Genomic DNA, 14,764 nt, shown 5'->3' on the forward strand with positions numbered 1-14,764 from the left:
CCTTTTTATGCCCATGTATGAGTCATTCTGTACCACATCACTGTGACTCCCTGACATCACATGACATCACTTCCTGTACTGACAGTCAGACAATACTGACAGTCAGACAAGCTACGAGATTTCTCAGGGTATAATGAGACCTTCGGTCGCAAATAAAGATGAATGAACATACTACTGCACTGACGGACTGAAGGCAGTCTAATACGGTGGTTCTATTGTGAACCACTATTGTGAAACACGGTTCTATTGTGAAAATAGCGTTGTGAGCATGTAGATGTGCTATTTTCACAATTTATTTCTGCCTCTAATATTTGACAATTTGACCAACGTTTAATTTGTCGCCTTAGAGGTATTAAAAGTCCTTAAATTGTCACTTTAGAAATGTTTGGATACCCTCTCTACACTGAAACTTTATGTTGGTTTGTTTACTGTTGAGGGAGAAAACAATGTTGCACATTAAGTTAATCATCTGGGGACCCCCCAAAATAATTTGGGGACCCCCCTGGAGGTCCCGACCCACAGGTTGAGAACCACTGGTCGAATAGATTACCGTCCATCTAACCCTAACCCAGCGTTACACATTCTAACACAGCCTGCATTGCTTTACGATCATCCGTCAACGTCTTCAGACACCAACTCACTCACTCACCTCAATCACTCACTCAGGCACATATGCACACAGTACACACACAAACAATCAATTAGTCCAGGGTTCCCCAATAGGCGGCCTGCGGGCCATTTGCGGCCCGCGGGGGGCTACTGTCTGGCCCACAGCAACCCCAGTAATAATGGTGGTATAAGAGCAGCAACAACACTAGTATATGGTCGTTGTTGGGTGGAAACCTCGTATCTCCAAATTTGTAAATTATTTCGCAAAGTTAAGCCCTGCTTCATCATACAAGGCCGTCGCACAAAAGTAGCACACAACTCGGCTGTTTTCCCTAGTTTAAATCATTTTTAAAATGATAAATGCAAAACGAACGGTTTTGGACATACAAGATTTTCACCCGACAACGACGATATCTGTCGCTGGAGTAGCGGGAACGCCACCGTCGCCCCAAGCAATGTTGTGGCCCTCGGCTTGGTACCCTAGACATAATTCGGCCCGTGGGGAAAACTAATTGGGAACCCTGAATTAGTCTCTCTAACGCTGTTAGTTTCTCAACACGTATCTCTCCTCCACGGAAGTCCTAGCATTAAGTACACTGGTTGAAAAGTGTGGTGTGGCAACGACAGTATATGCCACCACAGGACTAGAGTGACCCACACTCAAATACAGCATACACACACGTGCACACTCAACGTGAAATGTGCAAGCAAGCACACACGCATACTATATGTAGGCACAAACAAGCACACAGAATCCTAGGGTATATGTCCTCCTAGGGTACGTCCACCTTGGCTGCGTTGTCAGTCAGACAGACATGCACACAAACACAATAAATGTGGGCAGGGCCTGCTGGCAATGGTTTATTCACCAGCGACACAATGTGGACAGACAGTTCTATTAGTACTGTGTTAGTTCCAACGCTCTGTGTGGAGTGTTGTTGCCGACGGGACATTCTACAAGATTGAATAGGAAGGTTCTTTGTGTCTATTCATTCTGTTACCACCACACAAGTAGTAGTAACAGCAATCACTCTGTTCTCCCTAACTGCCAAATAATGATACAGCACAAAACAATACAATACAATACAATACAATACAATACAATACAATTAGGGCTGGGATGCAATAAAAACATTTAATCTAATTAATTACATTATCGCACATCGATATTTGACCTGAGAAGCATTTTTTTCCCCAGTAAAACACATTTTGTTGTATGAGTGAATCAACAAGTGAGTTTTTTAGATCTAAATTTCGCATCCACTGGGCCAAGCAAAGCGCTCTGATCGGCTACTTCTCCTTTTGCGTTTGTTGTCTCTTCTTGGTTGGTGCATCGCTATGATTGGTATGCCCGAAACTAAGTGCGATTAAAATGCGTAAATATTTTTAAACGCGTTAATTTTCTGTAATTAATTAATCACAATTAATCAGTTAAAGTCCCAGCCTTAAATACAATACAATACAAAACAATATAAATACCGATCTATAGCTGAAATCTAAAATGATATAATGGGTGAAGGCAAGGGTCTTCAACAGGGGGTCCGGGACCCATAGGGGGTCCTCAGGGTTACTACAGGGGGTCCTCCAAATCTTTTTATGTGATAGAAACTCTTTTCTCCATTTTTATATTAAGCACCTGAACCCTAACTTTAGCCAAAAATAGCAAATCTACAAGCTCACATCGCCTCGCAGTGTGAGGCGTTGTGAGCTTGTAGATTGGGCTATTTTCGGGAAAGAGGTTTGGTGAAGAGGAGAAAAAGAGCAGACTAAGTACGGAGTGAAATGTCTAGTTTATGAAGTATTGACGGTTCAAGTGGCTAAATATCTGAAAACACAAATCGACATGAACCCAAAATACATTGATGAGCGTGCTGTCAAACTATGAAACTTTATGGAATCTAAAAAAAGGTTGTGGGGGTCCCTGCTTCATCCCTCTCTCTCTCAACTAAGGGGTCCTTGGTCTGAAAATGTTGAGGACCCATGGGTTAAGGTCAATACGTGCTCATTCCAACATCGGAAAAACTCCAGTTGCGGACAGGTTATACTTCCAAACTATTACTGCTCAAAGAAATGAGCAAAATGTTCCCTTAATGTATTTGAATTTATTTGAGTATAGTATACTGTAGTACTGCTCAAAGAAAGCTCAAAGAATTAAGGGAACATTTTGTTCTCTTCATTTCTTTGAGCAGTGGTAGTTGGGACAGTCGGTACATCTGGAGTGCAGGAGTGTCCGAAATAGGGTTTTCCGATTAATCGATTTTTAATCGAAATCGGGATTTTTTCCTATGGACGATTTAAAAAATAAGAAATCGTAAAATCGATTTTCACTTTAATTAGGGTAATTCTTACTCATTGGAGCCTTGCACGGGGCAAAAAGTGCACAGCCCGGTCCTCCTAAAGCAGGACGACAAGGTCCGACACCAAATTAATACTACTTTATCTCTGATGTGTAATTTATTTGATGCACGTGCAGCGCACATCAGACTGGGCAGGGCTCACCACATTAGATTTTGCTATTTGGCTATATAAAAAAAAATAATAATAAAACAATAATAAAAAAAAATTATGTCCTTGCATTTTTTAAATGAAAACAACATAGTTGAAACAATGTATTATTTTTTTACCAAAAAATCGAAATCGGAAACGAAAATCGACTTTTCTGAGAAATAAATCAAGATTTTATTTTTAGGCCACATCGAACAACCCTAGTCCGAAAATGTAGTTCCCGTTACATCTCTATCCGAAACATTGGAAGCAGCATGTATTGCACTTTAGTCCTACAGTACATGATCAGTGCATCAGTGTGGGTGTATGGTGTTAGTCCTACCCGAATCAGTGTATCTGATCGGGTAGTGATTCCTACCTGATCGTATCTGTATGGTTGTGCATCAGTGCAGCCTGGTTCATTGCTCTCAGCCACCCGTTCATGTCTTCCTGTGTATCGGCGCTGAAGTAGTATGTCCGCATGCCGCTGTGTTCCGCCTGTGAGCCAACGACAGAGCTCTGCTTGAAAATGTATGAGCGCATGCCCGTGTGGCTAGCCTATATGGGGAGAGAAAGAAGAGGACTAGGTGAGGAGTCCGATGATGAACCGGGTGATTTTTTTTTTTTAACACACTAAGGGGCCTTTTCCACCGGCAAAGAACCGGTTCTGGTTCTTTCTCCCGCCTATGGGATGAACCAGAGGTGAGCTTTTTCGGTTGGTTCCGAACCGTAAAAGTTGGTTCGGAACGGGAACCACAAAATCCTTGGTTCCTCTGGTTCAATCATGGTATCAATCTGGTGGAAACGCAAGCCGGTTCGCAAGAACGAACCAAGGTTCAGAGAAAGTTGAACCGGCACTGGTTCTGGAACCAAGGTTCTTTTGGTGGAAAAGGCCCCTAAGTGAGCGAGAGGGGTGAAGTATGTCAGTCAATCTGGCAGGCAAAGTTTAGCTTTGACCCAAAAGAGAGATGTCATGCCGTCCAACAGGAAAACAGCACACGTATAAGCATCAGCCAGTGCAGGTAGAGTCAGCGGAGGAAAACAGCCAGTAAGACACAAAGTATACCATCCAATTAACACTAACAAAGCCACAACTTAGACCAATGACAGGACAGGTACAGTACACCTTTGGAATAACAGAAACATGTTATGACACAGAATGGCAAAACTCCCAACGACAACACAACCAGTAGGTACATACCCTGACTTTAACAAGAGGAGCCTAAATAACAGGAAAATGACAGTTTGCTTGAATTGGCTTCTCTTTCAGTACTTTGGTGAATTAATGAGCTCGACTGCCTTTTGTTTTTCTTTTTGTTTTCTTTGTCTTTCTTTCTTGTGGGTCTGTCTTCTGTCCTTTTTTACCGTATGTTGTTTGTAATATTTGTTGTAAAAGTAATAAAAATACTTGAATGACAAAAAAAGAAATGCATCGTCTCCCCCCTTTTGCGTTCCCTTCACTGGCTTCCGGTTGCTGCCGGCACCCAGTACAAAACTCTGGTTCACATACAGTATGTTAAATGATTCGTTTTTGACCACAAATGCTAAGAACGTTATTTAGATGCATGTTGTTTGGACACTTATAATACTACCACCATACCAATACTGCAACTACCATTTCTATTACTACTTCTCCCATTACTAATGCTACTACCAGAAAAGCTTAGGCCGGACGAGGACAGGTAGGACAGAATTCGCACAGGACGGAATTCATTTGCAAGTGTGATTCGAGTTGCGGTTGGTTGTTTAAGTTGGACAAAATGAGGACAAAATATGTTCCCAAATATGGATATGACTGATGGCTGACATCATAGATGTCTTATGTTATAGACCACATGAGACTCACACAATATTATGTCCATAGCTATGGACTTAATATTGATGACATCAGGGATTTCCATATATGGGCATACAAGGGACAAGGACAGAATGTAATGTCACATTGATGTGATGTCATAGGTACTAAGAGACATATATGGAGATCAGGGATCTCCATATATGGGCATACAAAGGACAAGGATGGAATGTGATGTCACAATGTGATGTCACAACGATGTGATGTCACAACAGGTCAGCAGCTATAGACATTGAGGCGTTACTCACTCACGGACGTACAGAGAAGATGTGACGGTTTTCATATTTAACTGCGACCTATGGTCGCAAAAACTACCACTACTATTACTACTATGGTAGTATTGGTATAAATCATGGTAGTATACTGTCAAAGTTCTGATGTCACTGCCTCTAGAGGGCGCTATCCCCCGCTTCCCATTGTTTAGTTTTTGTGTAGAAATCCCCATAGGGGAATGTTAGATCACCATAAGAACTGTGTCTGAAAAATAAACAAACCACCCTGGGCGATTTTACTCACATGGATATGAAGCATCGACTGAAGGTGGAAATGTCCAAATTTACCCAAAGAGTAACGCTAGAAACAAGCCATTCAAAAAACCCAACAACGACATTTCCCATGAAAGCAGCTATTAGGGACAGTGATTTCAAACCCGGAAGAGTCCCGGAAGTGTAATTTTCGGCAGAATTAGAATTCACTTTTCTGCAGGCTATATCAAATATGAATGAATAACATAAACCAGGGACGTGCTGGCCATTGGGAAAAGCAGGACAACTCCTGAACGGCCGGTTCATTCCCGGCCGGTTCAGGCCGGCCATTAGGAAAAAAAAATACAAATAAAATGTCGGCCTTCGTTCCATTTTGGGGGCTGGGCGGCCAACAAAGTAAATCGTCACTGTTGGGCAGAAACCTTGTATCTTCAAGTATCAAATTTGTAATTTTTTTTCGCAAAGCAAAGCCCTGCTTCATCATACAAGGCTGTTGCACAAAAGTAGTGAAAACAGCAGCCTTGCGGTGCGAGGCGTTGTGTGCTTGTAGATCGGCTGTTTTCACTAGTTTAAATCATTTTTAAAATGATAAATACAAAACAAACGGTTTTGGACATACAAGGTTTCCACCCGACAACGACAAAATATAAATCATGTAATTGGCCCACTGGCTTGTCACTTGTCATGATCTGAAATGGCAAATCTTTGAGTAGCAGCAGCGCTATAGAGAGATCTCTCTCTCCATAGCGCGCAATGAGGGCCTATACAACTCTTTTTCCCGGGCTGAATCAGGGGCCCAGCACGTCCCTGACATAAACGCTGCAGAGCCACACCCCTGACAGAAATGCCAAGGATGATTTGTCTATTTTTAGTAACTGTGTTGGTAGAAGTATTATGCCACGTGTTTAGAACAATGTCCATGCTTTGGACAGCCTGTCTTCTAGAATGAATGATCCACCTCTTGACTTGATAAACTGCAGTGGGCGTGCGTTGACAAACCAAGCTACCCTTTGCAGAGAGACATTATCGAAGGCTGCACACTGGAAGTGACTGTGCTCTGTGACAAGATAATTGCAGTCTGTGATTAAGTGGCCTGTTTCCGACAGACAGCGCTCAGATGGATGGAGAGCTAAAAAGGCTATTAGTCACATCATCTAGCACACCACTGTCACTGCGAGGCCATCTCCAAGACATCTGTGACAATTTTATCATCCGGCGACATTTAAAAATATACAGTATATATGCCATAACGTAATTAAACACAGCTACAGCAGTCCCAGGCAATTTACTTCATGTGGATCAGTGGATGTGAGACTTATTTTTACACGTATGATTTAACAACGCACACTTAACACGTTAAGTGTTCAACCTGTGGGTTTCAATGTCAAATCACAAATTACTTAAGAGAGATATTTCAGAATAAAAAATAAAAAAAAGATTTAAAAAGGTAATTGAAGAAACACGTATTAGGAGGGCAGGATGAGTCTCCAGAACCAATAACGGTTGTTTTCGATGAATCCATCATGTTTAAAATGGAGTTTGAAGTTACAATGGGTTTGTATAGGAAGGGGGCGTGTCTGATGAAATGAATATGAAATATCTATTACTGTATACTGAATCAAGTAACTTAAAAACTGTCTGGGGTGTTCACAAAAGCCTGAATAGACAATAAAATTACCAATAGTTTTTTTTTTTTTTTAAGTGAAATATCCCTTTAATTCACCTTCCATTACAATTTCATCTTTTCATACACAAACTTTGCAAATAAACTTGAGTGCTGTGGCGTCTGAGATGCACTTGACTTTGTGTTAGATGGTGGTTTAAGAAATAAAAAATAAAAAAATAATAATAATCTTGCTTCTTTTTTCTTTTCTTTTCATCCCAAATATCTGTGACATTGTAATCCTTTCAGGTACAGTAAATCTATTGCGTTCACTTAAAACTCAGTTTTGTGATAATAGTGTTGAAAGACAAGAGGAGAGAAAAGGAATCATTTGATCCACGCTCAAACAAGAAATAATTAAACACTAAATCTTCCCGTTCGCTGGTTCAGTCACTGAATAATGTATGTGGGAGAATTAAGTGTGCATGCGGGCGGGTTGGGTTGTTCGTGTACTGCAGACCTCATGTGTGCTTTATTTATGCTCTCTGTTGTATTCTAATTAGTGTGGTTACTGAACATAGCAGATTCCTGGCTCCTAGTCAGGAATGCACGCACGCACGCACACACACACACACACACAGGGGCGTCACACCAAATTCTGGGCCTTGGGTACAAGGATTCACTGCGGGCCCCCCATGAATGTTAACTATTGAAAAATAGCAGATATACAAGCTCACAGCGCAGCACCGAGTGCCGCGCTGCGAGCTTGTAGATCTGCTATTTTTGAACATTTGTGAAAATGTGTGCAAGAAACCTGTTTCTATGCCACGGACCCCCATCTCAAAGTATTTAGCTTCAGGGACCCCCCAGAAGCAAAATTTGAGTTACAAATGTTCGCTTAAAAATGACTTTTCAAAAATAGCAGATCTACAAGCTCGCAGGGCGGCACTCGGTGCCACGCGGTGAGCTTGTAGATCTGCTATTTTCCAATAGCTAAAGTTACTAGGGCCCCTCCACCTTGGGCCCTGGTAACTCAGTCCCACTTCCCCCCCCTTGTGACGCCCCTGCACGCACGCACGCACACACACACACACACACACACACACACACACACACACACACACACACACACACACACACACACACACACACACACACACACACACACACACACACACACACACACACACACTTGTAGAGATTTTTTCCCTAGATCTTCCTCTCCCTTGCCGTCTCATCACCCAGCATTTATCTATTATACATAATCCTACTAGCTCTTGTTTGCTTGGGTGTATCATTAGCCTGTCTGCTCTCGCTTTGACTTCACCCTCCTTAACTATCAGTTGTAACGTTGTCTAAAGTTCGTTTCTCACTTGTTGAGAATTCCCCAGGTTTTAAGCCTATTTGCAGATCAGTGACTGGAACCAAGTCAAGACAGACATGTCACTGTTAATTATTATCTAGTGTGAAAGGCATCATCAGGGTCGATTCTCCTTTGACTGAAAAGTTGGCAAAATAAACGAACATTTTCCCGGGCCGACTCAAAGACAGGGTTGTATAGTTTGTATTGGTCAAAGACTGACATTTTCCAGCTCTATCAACAATGCGCTCATTAAGCTGGAAATACCTACAGTATGTTGGCAAACTTGGCAATGACTTGAATAACAGTGTAAGCGATTCCAAAACCATTTGTCCTCAAAACCCTGCCTGCAATCACTGTGACTGACTGGTTGAGTCACAACACTGACAAAACACTACACATAATACCCCCCAACGCATTTATGGTATTAAAATAAAATTAACATCCATATTTCCTCTGTGCCAAAGAGCATCCTGGGAAATAAGCAAATATAGCAGGCCTCAGCGGACACGCCCCCAGCATCCAAGGAAGTCCCACTCACTCAGTATTCCAGCTGGTTATTTTGTGTGTGTGTGTGTGTGTGTGTGTGTGTGTGTGTGAACTGAAAGAGAACGCATACTGTACAGCTTAGTTAGTCTCACATAATGTGCTCTCTCACTCTCTCTCGCTCTCTCTCTCTCTCTCATACTCACACTTTAGCACTCTCCGGTTTTATGACTTTTGTCCTTGGCCCTCCTCTCCTCCCTTTCTGTCCTTCCTCTCTTCTTCTCCCTTCTTTTCTGTCACTTGTTCTTCTGTTTTTTTCATGCCCACAAATCATTTCTGTCCATATTTTCTTTGTATCTCTCTCTCTCTCTGTCCTCTCCTCCATCTCCAGCCTTTATTTAGTCCACTTTCCTCTCCTCCCTTCTGTTTCCCACCCTCCCTTTCCTATTAACTTTCCCTCCCCTCACATTATTTTCCCCATCTCCATTTTTCCATTTGTTTCATCCTATTTCGTCCTCTGTTTATTATGTATTTTACTAACTACCATACAATAATTGTCTCTCTCCTCAATTTGGTATTTCCGTTCTTCTCCATCCTCTTCCCTAATCACTTTTTCCTCACTTTTTTCCTATCTCCTACACCTTCTCTGTCTCCCTGTGTCTCTCTGTCTCTCTCCATCCATAAGCTGAAAATAGCTTGCTGCACTTGCAGTCATGGAAGCTAACAATAGCCAGGGCTGCCTTCCTCTCTGGACGGGCACCCCCCCACCCCCTCTAACACTCTCTCTCTCTCTCTCTCTATCTCTCTCTCTCTCTCTCTCTCTCTCTCTCACGCACGCACAGGGTCTCTGTCTAGGTTCTATTTTTAAAAAACTCATTGTGTTTCTGAAGATAAGAGGGCAGCCAAGCTCCCTACTAAGTCATGATAAGAAACAAACCTGTAAACTGCTTCCATATAAACCTAATTTACATTGAGAAACTCAGAGATCAGCACATCTGCAGATAAAGATAGATGCAGAGGCTCCTGATAGTTTATACGAATATTTGATGCTTTGCCATCTGCTTAAAAAGTTTTTTGTTTTTTTGTTTGATAGTATGAGTTAGTTTTTTTCTGGATACAGATTGTGTTTGTATATCTAGAAAATCAATAATACAAATAAGTTGCATTTCTATCCTTTTTTGCTTTCTTGGAAATGAAATAATTGAGAAAAGCAACAGAGTAAGACAAAGACGAACGGTCATGAACCATAACCACAGGTCATAAGCCCAAATACATCAGCCAGAGAGAGATGTACCATGTTGATGACAACAGAGGACAGCAGGGATGAACAAGCCCAGTGGAGAGCAAGAGAGACAGGTTAAGATAGATTGAGAGAGAGAGAGAGAGGAGAGACGGGAGAGAAAGAGGCCAAGATATGGATTAAAATAGAAAGAGGGTGCATTCGTAGATCCACTCTGACGTACTCTGATCAGAGTGTGGCAGAGGGCAGAAATATTGTTTTGCCAGGGTGCCAAGATGGCAAACAGAAACACTATTGCCATGTTAGAAAACAACAAATATGTTTTTATATATCGTCGTTGTCGGGTGAAAACCTTGTATGTCCAAAACCGTTTGTTTTGTATTTATCATTTTGAAAATGATCTAAACTAGTGAAAACAGCCGATCTACAAGCACACAACGCCTCGCACCGCGAGGCGTTGTGTGCTTGTAGATCAGCTGTTTTCACTACTTTTGTGCGATGAAACAGTGCTTTACTTGACGAAAAAAATAATAATTTGAAACTTGGAGATACAAGGTTTCTGCCCCACAGTGACGATATTTTAGACCCGTGACAAAGGCAGAATGTGTAAATAACAATGTTACTTTGTAATAATATTGTTCCACTTTGAAACAAAGTGCCAGTAAACATGGTAAAGTAATTGTCTTCAGACATGACTCCAGAGCACTAGAGACTCAGAATTTTTGTTTTCACAAAGCGCACAGAGTGAATTCATGGATGCACCCAGAGACGAAATGAGAAAGACAGAGAGACAGACATAGTGAGAGTTATCAGAGAACACGGCAACAATGACCACAACCAATGTCAGTCAAAAAGAACACGCGAGGACGCACATGCGCCGTAAAAACAACAGAATATACACGCGTCATTATATTCTGACGAGCTCAGACAAAAAAAACAAAAAACACGCCAACAGCAGACAACAGGAGAATGGATACATGTGGGGGGAAATAGCAGTACCTATTTTTGACTGGTCACTCACTGGATTGACCCCACACACTCACACAGGTGGAGAGGCGGTCCCGAGCGGGCAGCGAACCAAATAGGAGCAAGAGAAGGAAGAGGTTTCAGAGAACGGACCTCCATCATGTTGACATCATTACGAGTCTTTCGTTATACATCATCTGGATCTGCCGCCCCCGGCACCAGTGGTGAAAATTAATGGGATTTTTTTTGGACCCAGTTTGCAAGTCGCTCCGTCCTTACAGTGGGTGGAAGAATTAGAGTGACTCATCATGGTGCACCCATTATCTATTTCATCTGCTCCTGCAAGGTGACATAAGTGTCCCTAATAGCTTAGACCGCTGATCCATTATCTGTGATGGGAAGATGACCCGATAGGATTGTTGTTCACAAGACAACACGTAGAATATCTAGTAAATTGATAACATGTACAGTAATTGAAATGTAACAACGTGTGTCATCTCTACTTACATTATTCCACCCATTTAAGAACGAAATTGCTGGAGAATGGGTTTCTAAAGTCCCATTCAAGATGGACAGAACAACTAAAGCCTGATTCATGATGATGTACGATACAGTGTCCTGCACCAAAGGTACTTTTGGTGTGGGACACCATCATAACAACAGAGTATAAATTAGGCTGTGGATGTATTTGGAAAGTTCTGAATTGATGTCAACATTACAGAGGCCTATCAGGGACAGCCGCAGGGAGGGGTCTCCTGTCTCTGCTACATGGTTGTTCCAACAATAATGAAGTTCAAAATCACAATGGCTGTGTCAGACATTGTGCATTTATGTGCACAGTAGTGATTCGATTACTCCCCACTTTCAGCGGTAGTCTGATTTAATCTGACGTACCGTCCTGTGAAAGCAGACCTTGGTTTTCTTTTTTCAGGTTAAGGGATTAAGAATAGCCTGGTTAAATACAGACATTGTTCTGCCGGAGAAAACCAATTACTTGACCTTGTGTGCGTGATTTGTACATGGAAATGATCGCCTTTCAAAAAGAACTCTCTCCCGTGAGTCATTACTTCACACATGCATCCAGCATCCATGGGTACTGTAGAACAAGTCAGCAATAGAGAGAAATGTCCTTGTAGGACATTCACATGTCAAATGCTTGATGGATGAACCGTCTTCAATTCGAACAATAATAAAGTGGTTGTTATGGCTGTGATTTTCAAGTGAAACAAAGGTAAGGGTGAGGAAAAACCTCACAAGCTACTCTATGCGGTTTGTTTTTCTATACAATAGCAAACAGAAGGTTGATGATGACATCACATCATTTTACCGTGGGGAAAATGAACCTCACAATATTTTTTCTAGCCCAAGGCTAAATGTATATTTAAACAAAGTTATCAGTGCATGTTTTATCCAGTCCACTGTGTACAGAGTACAGACCATAATGTTAGCAGTGAAGCTAAATGTAAATTTATGCTTTCAAAAACGCGTCGTACTACATTCATACGTGGTACAACTTAAACGGAAACAAGTATAGTGAATGTAAACTTGTGCATCTCCGTCGTAACAGAACTTAGGCTACTTGGTCTTTCCAACCAGAGTACACAACATTTTATGAAGGCGTCTCTGTTCACTTTCTCAGTCACGCAACATGGTCTGCAAACGTGTACTGTACCGTCCATGACATTTGTCATTTAGACGTCATTTCATTTTGCTCATTTGTTGTGTAAAGCATGAATTGACATTTAAGCCTTTCTGTTAGACAGCCAGCGTGAACTTACTATAATACAAAGCTCACTAACTAACCCATGCACAAGAATAGCGAAGAGAGCGAGAGAGTGTATGCGTGTGTGTGTGTGTGTGTGCATGCATATGTGTTTCTCACAGTAACAGGTTCGGTGTAAATGGGATGGAGGCATTTCAAGTTAAAGGTGATACACCATGCATTTAAAAAGTATTTATGTCATATTGTTTATGTCCCAAAAACGTTTTTTCAAACGGTTTGAGGCTACCGTCAAAAATGAGAGACGAGAGTCTCTCATTTTTGAATGGCTCTCAGAGCATTTTCAGCTGCAGTACCACCTTTGGCCTGAACTGCACCACCCCCCCAAAAATCTTTTTGAAAAATGTTTTTTCTGAAAAAAAAAAATGTTTGAAAAAAAATAAAAATAATAAATCTTCAAAAACGGCCGTCGATGGCGTCATCGACGGCAGCAAATCTGGACAGCCTGTTTTGAGAACCCGTGGGATGCTTTTAACCTCCACCTTCCCAAAACCAGAGAAAGACACAACGGTCTGAAATGGGACTTTGTGAGGATAGAAGGTGCTAGTGGGACCCCAAAAAAAGGTTTTAAAATAGGAAAAGTGAAATTTCATGGTGTATCACCTTTAAGTAAAGTACCCATATTTGAAATACCTACTCCTTCTGGCACATCTACTGTACACGGCCGTAGCTTTGGTTGGACTTAAAAAAGGAACTCGCTCTCAAAGGCAATCATGAGCCGAACAGAACAAAAGCTCTAGAGAGCGATCCCCGCAAGGTATTACGAGCCAGCTGGCCCATTCACAGTAGCCTGACTGGCCTCTTTATTTTCTATCCCTCTTTTACCGCTCAAATAGGCTCTATGCATATACGCCATTTTGTTCTACTTCCGGGTGTCTTTCGACTTCCTTCACAGGTGTTACTGATGATACTAATAAGGCTCTGTTTGATTTATTGCACAGTGGTTCTTTAATTTCAAGGACCCCCATAACTCTGTACAAATGGAATCAACAAATGGAATCAAATGGACCCATTTGCTTCCATTTGTACACTCTCAGAGTTACACACCTGTATGGGGACATTTGGAACCCACTCAAGAACACTTTGAGACCCACTGGTGTAGCAGAGTGTTTCCAGTGAGCCAACATGCACAATAGCAGCACCCTGACTCTGTTTGACCAGAATGGAACAGACCCTTTATTAATATCATCGGTAACACCTGTGAAGGAAGTCGAAAGACACCCGGAAGTAGAACAAAATGGCGTATATGCATAGAGCCTATTGGCACCGCGGAAAACCCTGAGTGTTAATTTAACTCTTGGTAATGTTAAAACATACCCAAATGGACCCTTCAGGGAGTTAAGTTTTATGGTTTACTGTACTCTGTGCTTGTAAACTAGGCTCCATCCCTCGGTCTGTCAAAGAGCAAGAACATAAATGTTGGATATGCTATGACATAAAATCTTCAAGCTGTAAAACAAAACTGAAATAAAAAACAACACAATATGTATCCTAAATTCAGTGATTTTAAAGCCTATGACGGAAAAAGATATATTTATATTAGGGCTGGGATGCGATTACAAATTTCAATCTAATTAATTACAGGCTCTGTGATTAATTAATCGCAATTAATCACATTTTAATCGCACATCGATATTTGACCTGAGAAGCATTTTTTTTTTCAAGTAAACCACATTTTGTTGTACGAGTGAATTAACGAGGGAGTTTTTTTAATCTAAATTTCGCATCCACTGGGCGAAGCAAAGCGCTCCGACGGCTACTTCTCCCTTTGCGTTGAAGGTTCTGTGGTGTGATTAAAATGCGTTAATTCTTTTAATCACGTTAATTTCTGTAATTAATTAGTCGCAATTAATCAGTTAAAGTCCAAGCCTTAATTTATATATAATGTGGACATAC

The 14,764-nt window shown here is 41.5% G+C and overlaps 1 protein-coding gene across 1 annotated transcript in view; it reads right to left on the minus strand.

The window, feature by feature from the left end:
* The window catches only part of LOC308294890 (pleckstrin homology domain-containing family A member 7-like), a 91,081-nt gene that overhangs the window by 68,468 nt on the left and 7,849 nt on the right, over positions 1–14,764 (minus strand). Inside the window, exon 3 of the mRNA XM_080737805.1 lies at positions 3,473–3,591. Within this exon, the coding sequence (XP_080593931.1) occupies positions 3,473–3,576 (104 nt within the window). The 5' untranslated portion in view covers positions 3,577–3,591. The remainder of the gene's footprint in view (positions 1–3,472; positions 3,592–14,764) is intronic.

This window comes from Nannobrachium achirus (genome assembly GCF_963921795.1).
Source record: "Nannobrachium achirus genome assembly, chromosome: 11".
NCBI classification, from domain to species: domain Eukaryota; kingdom Metazoa; phylum Chordata; class Actinopteri; order Myctophiformes; family Myctophidae; genus Nannobrachium; species Nannobrachium achirus.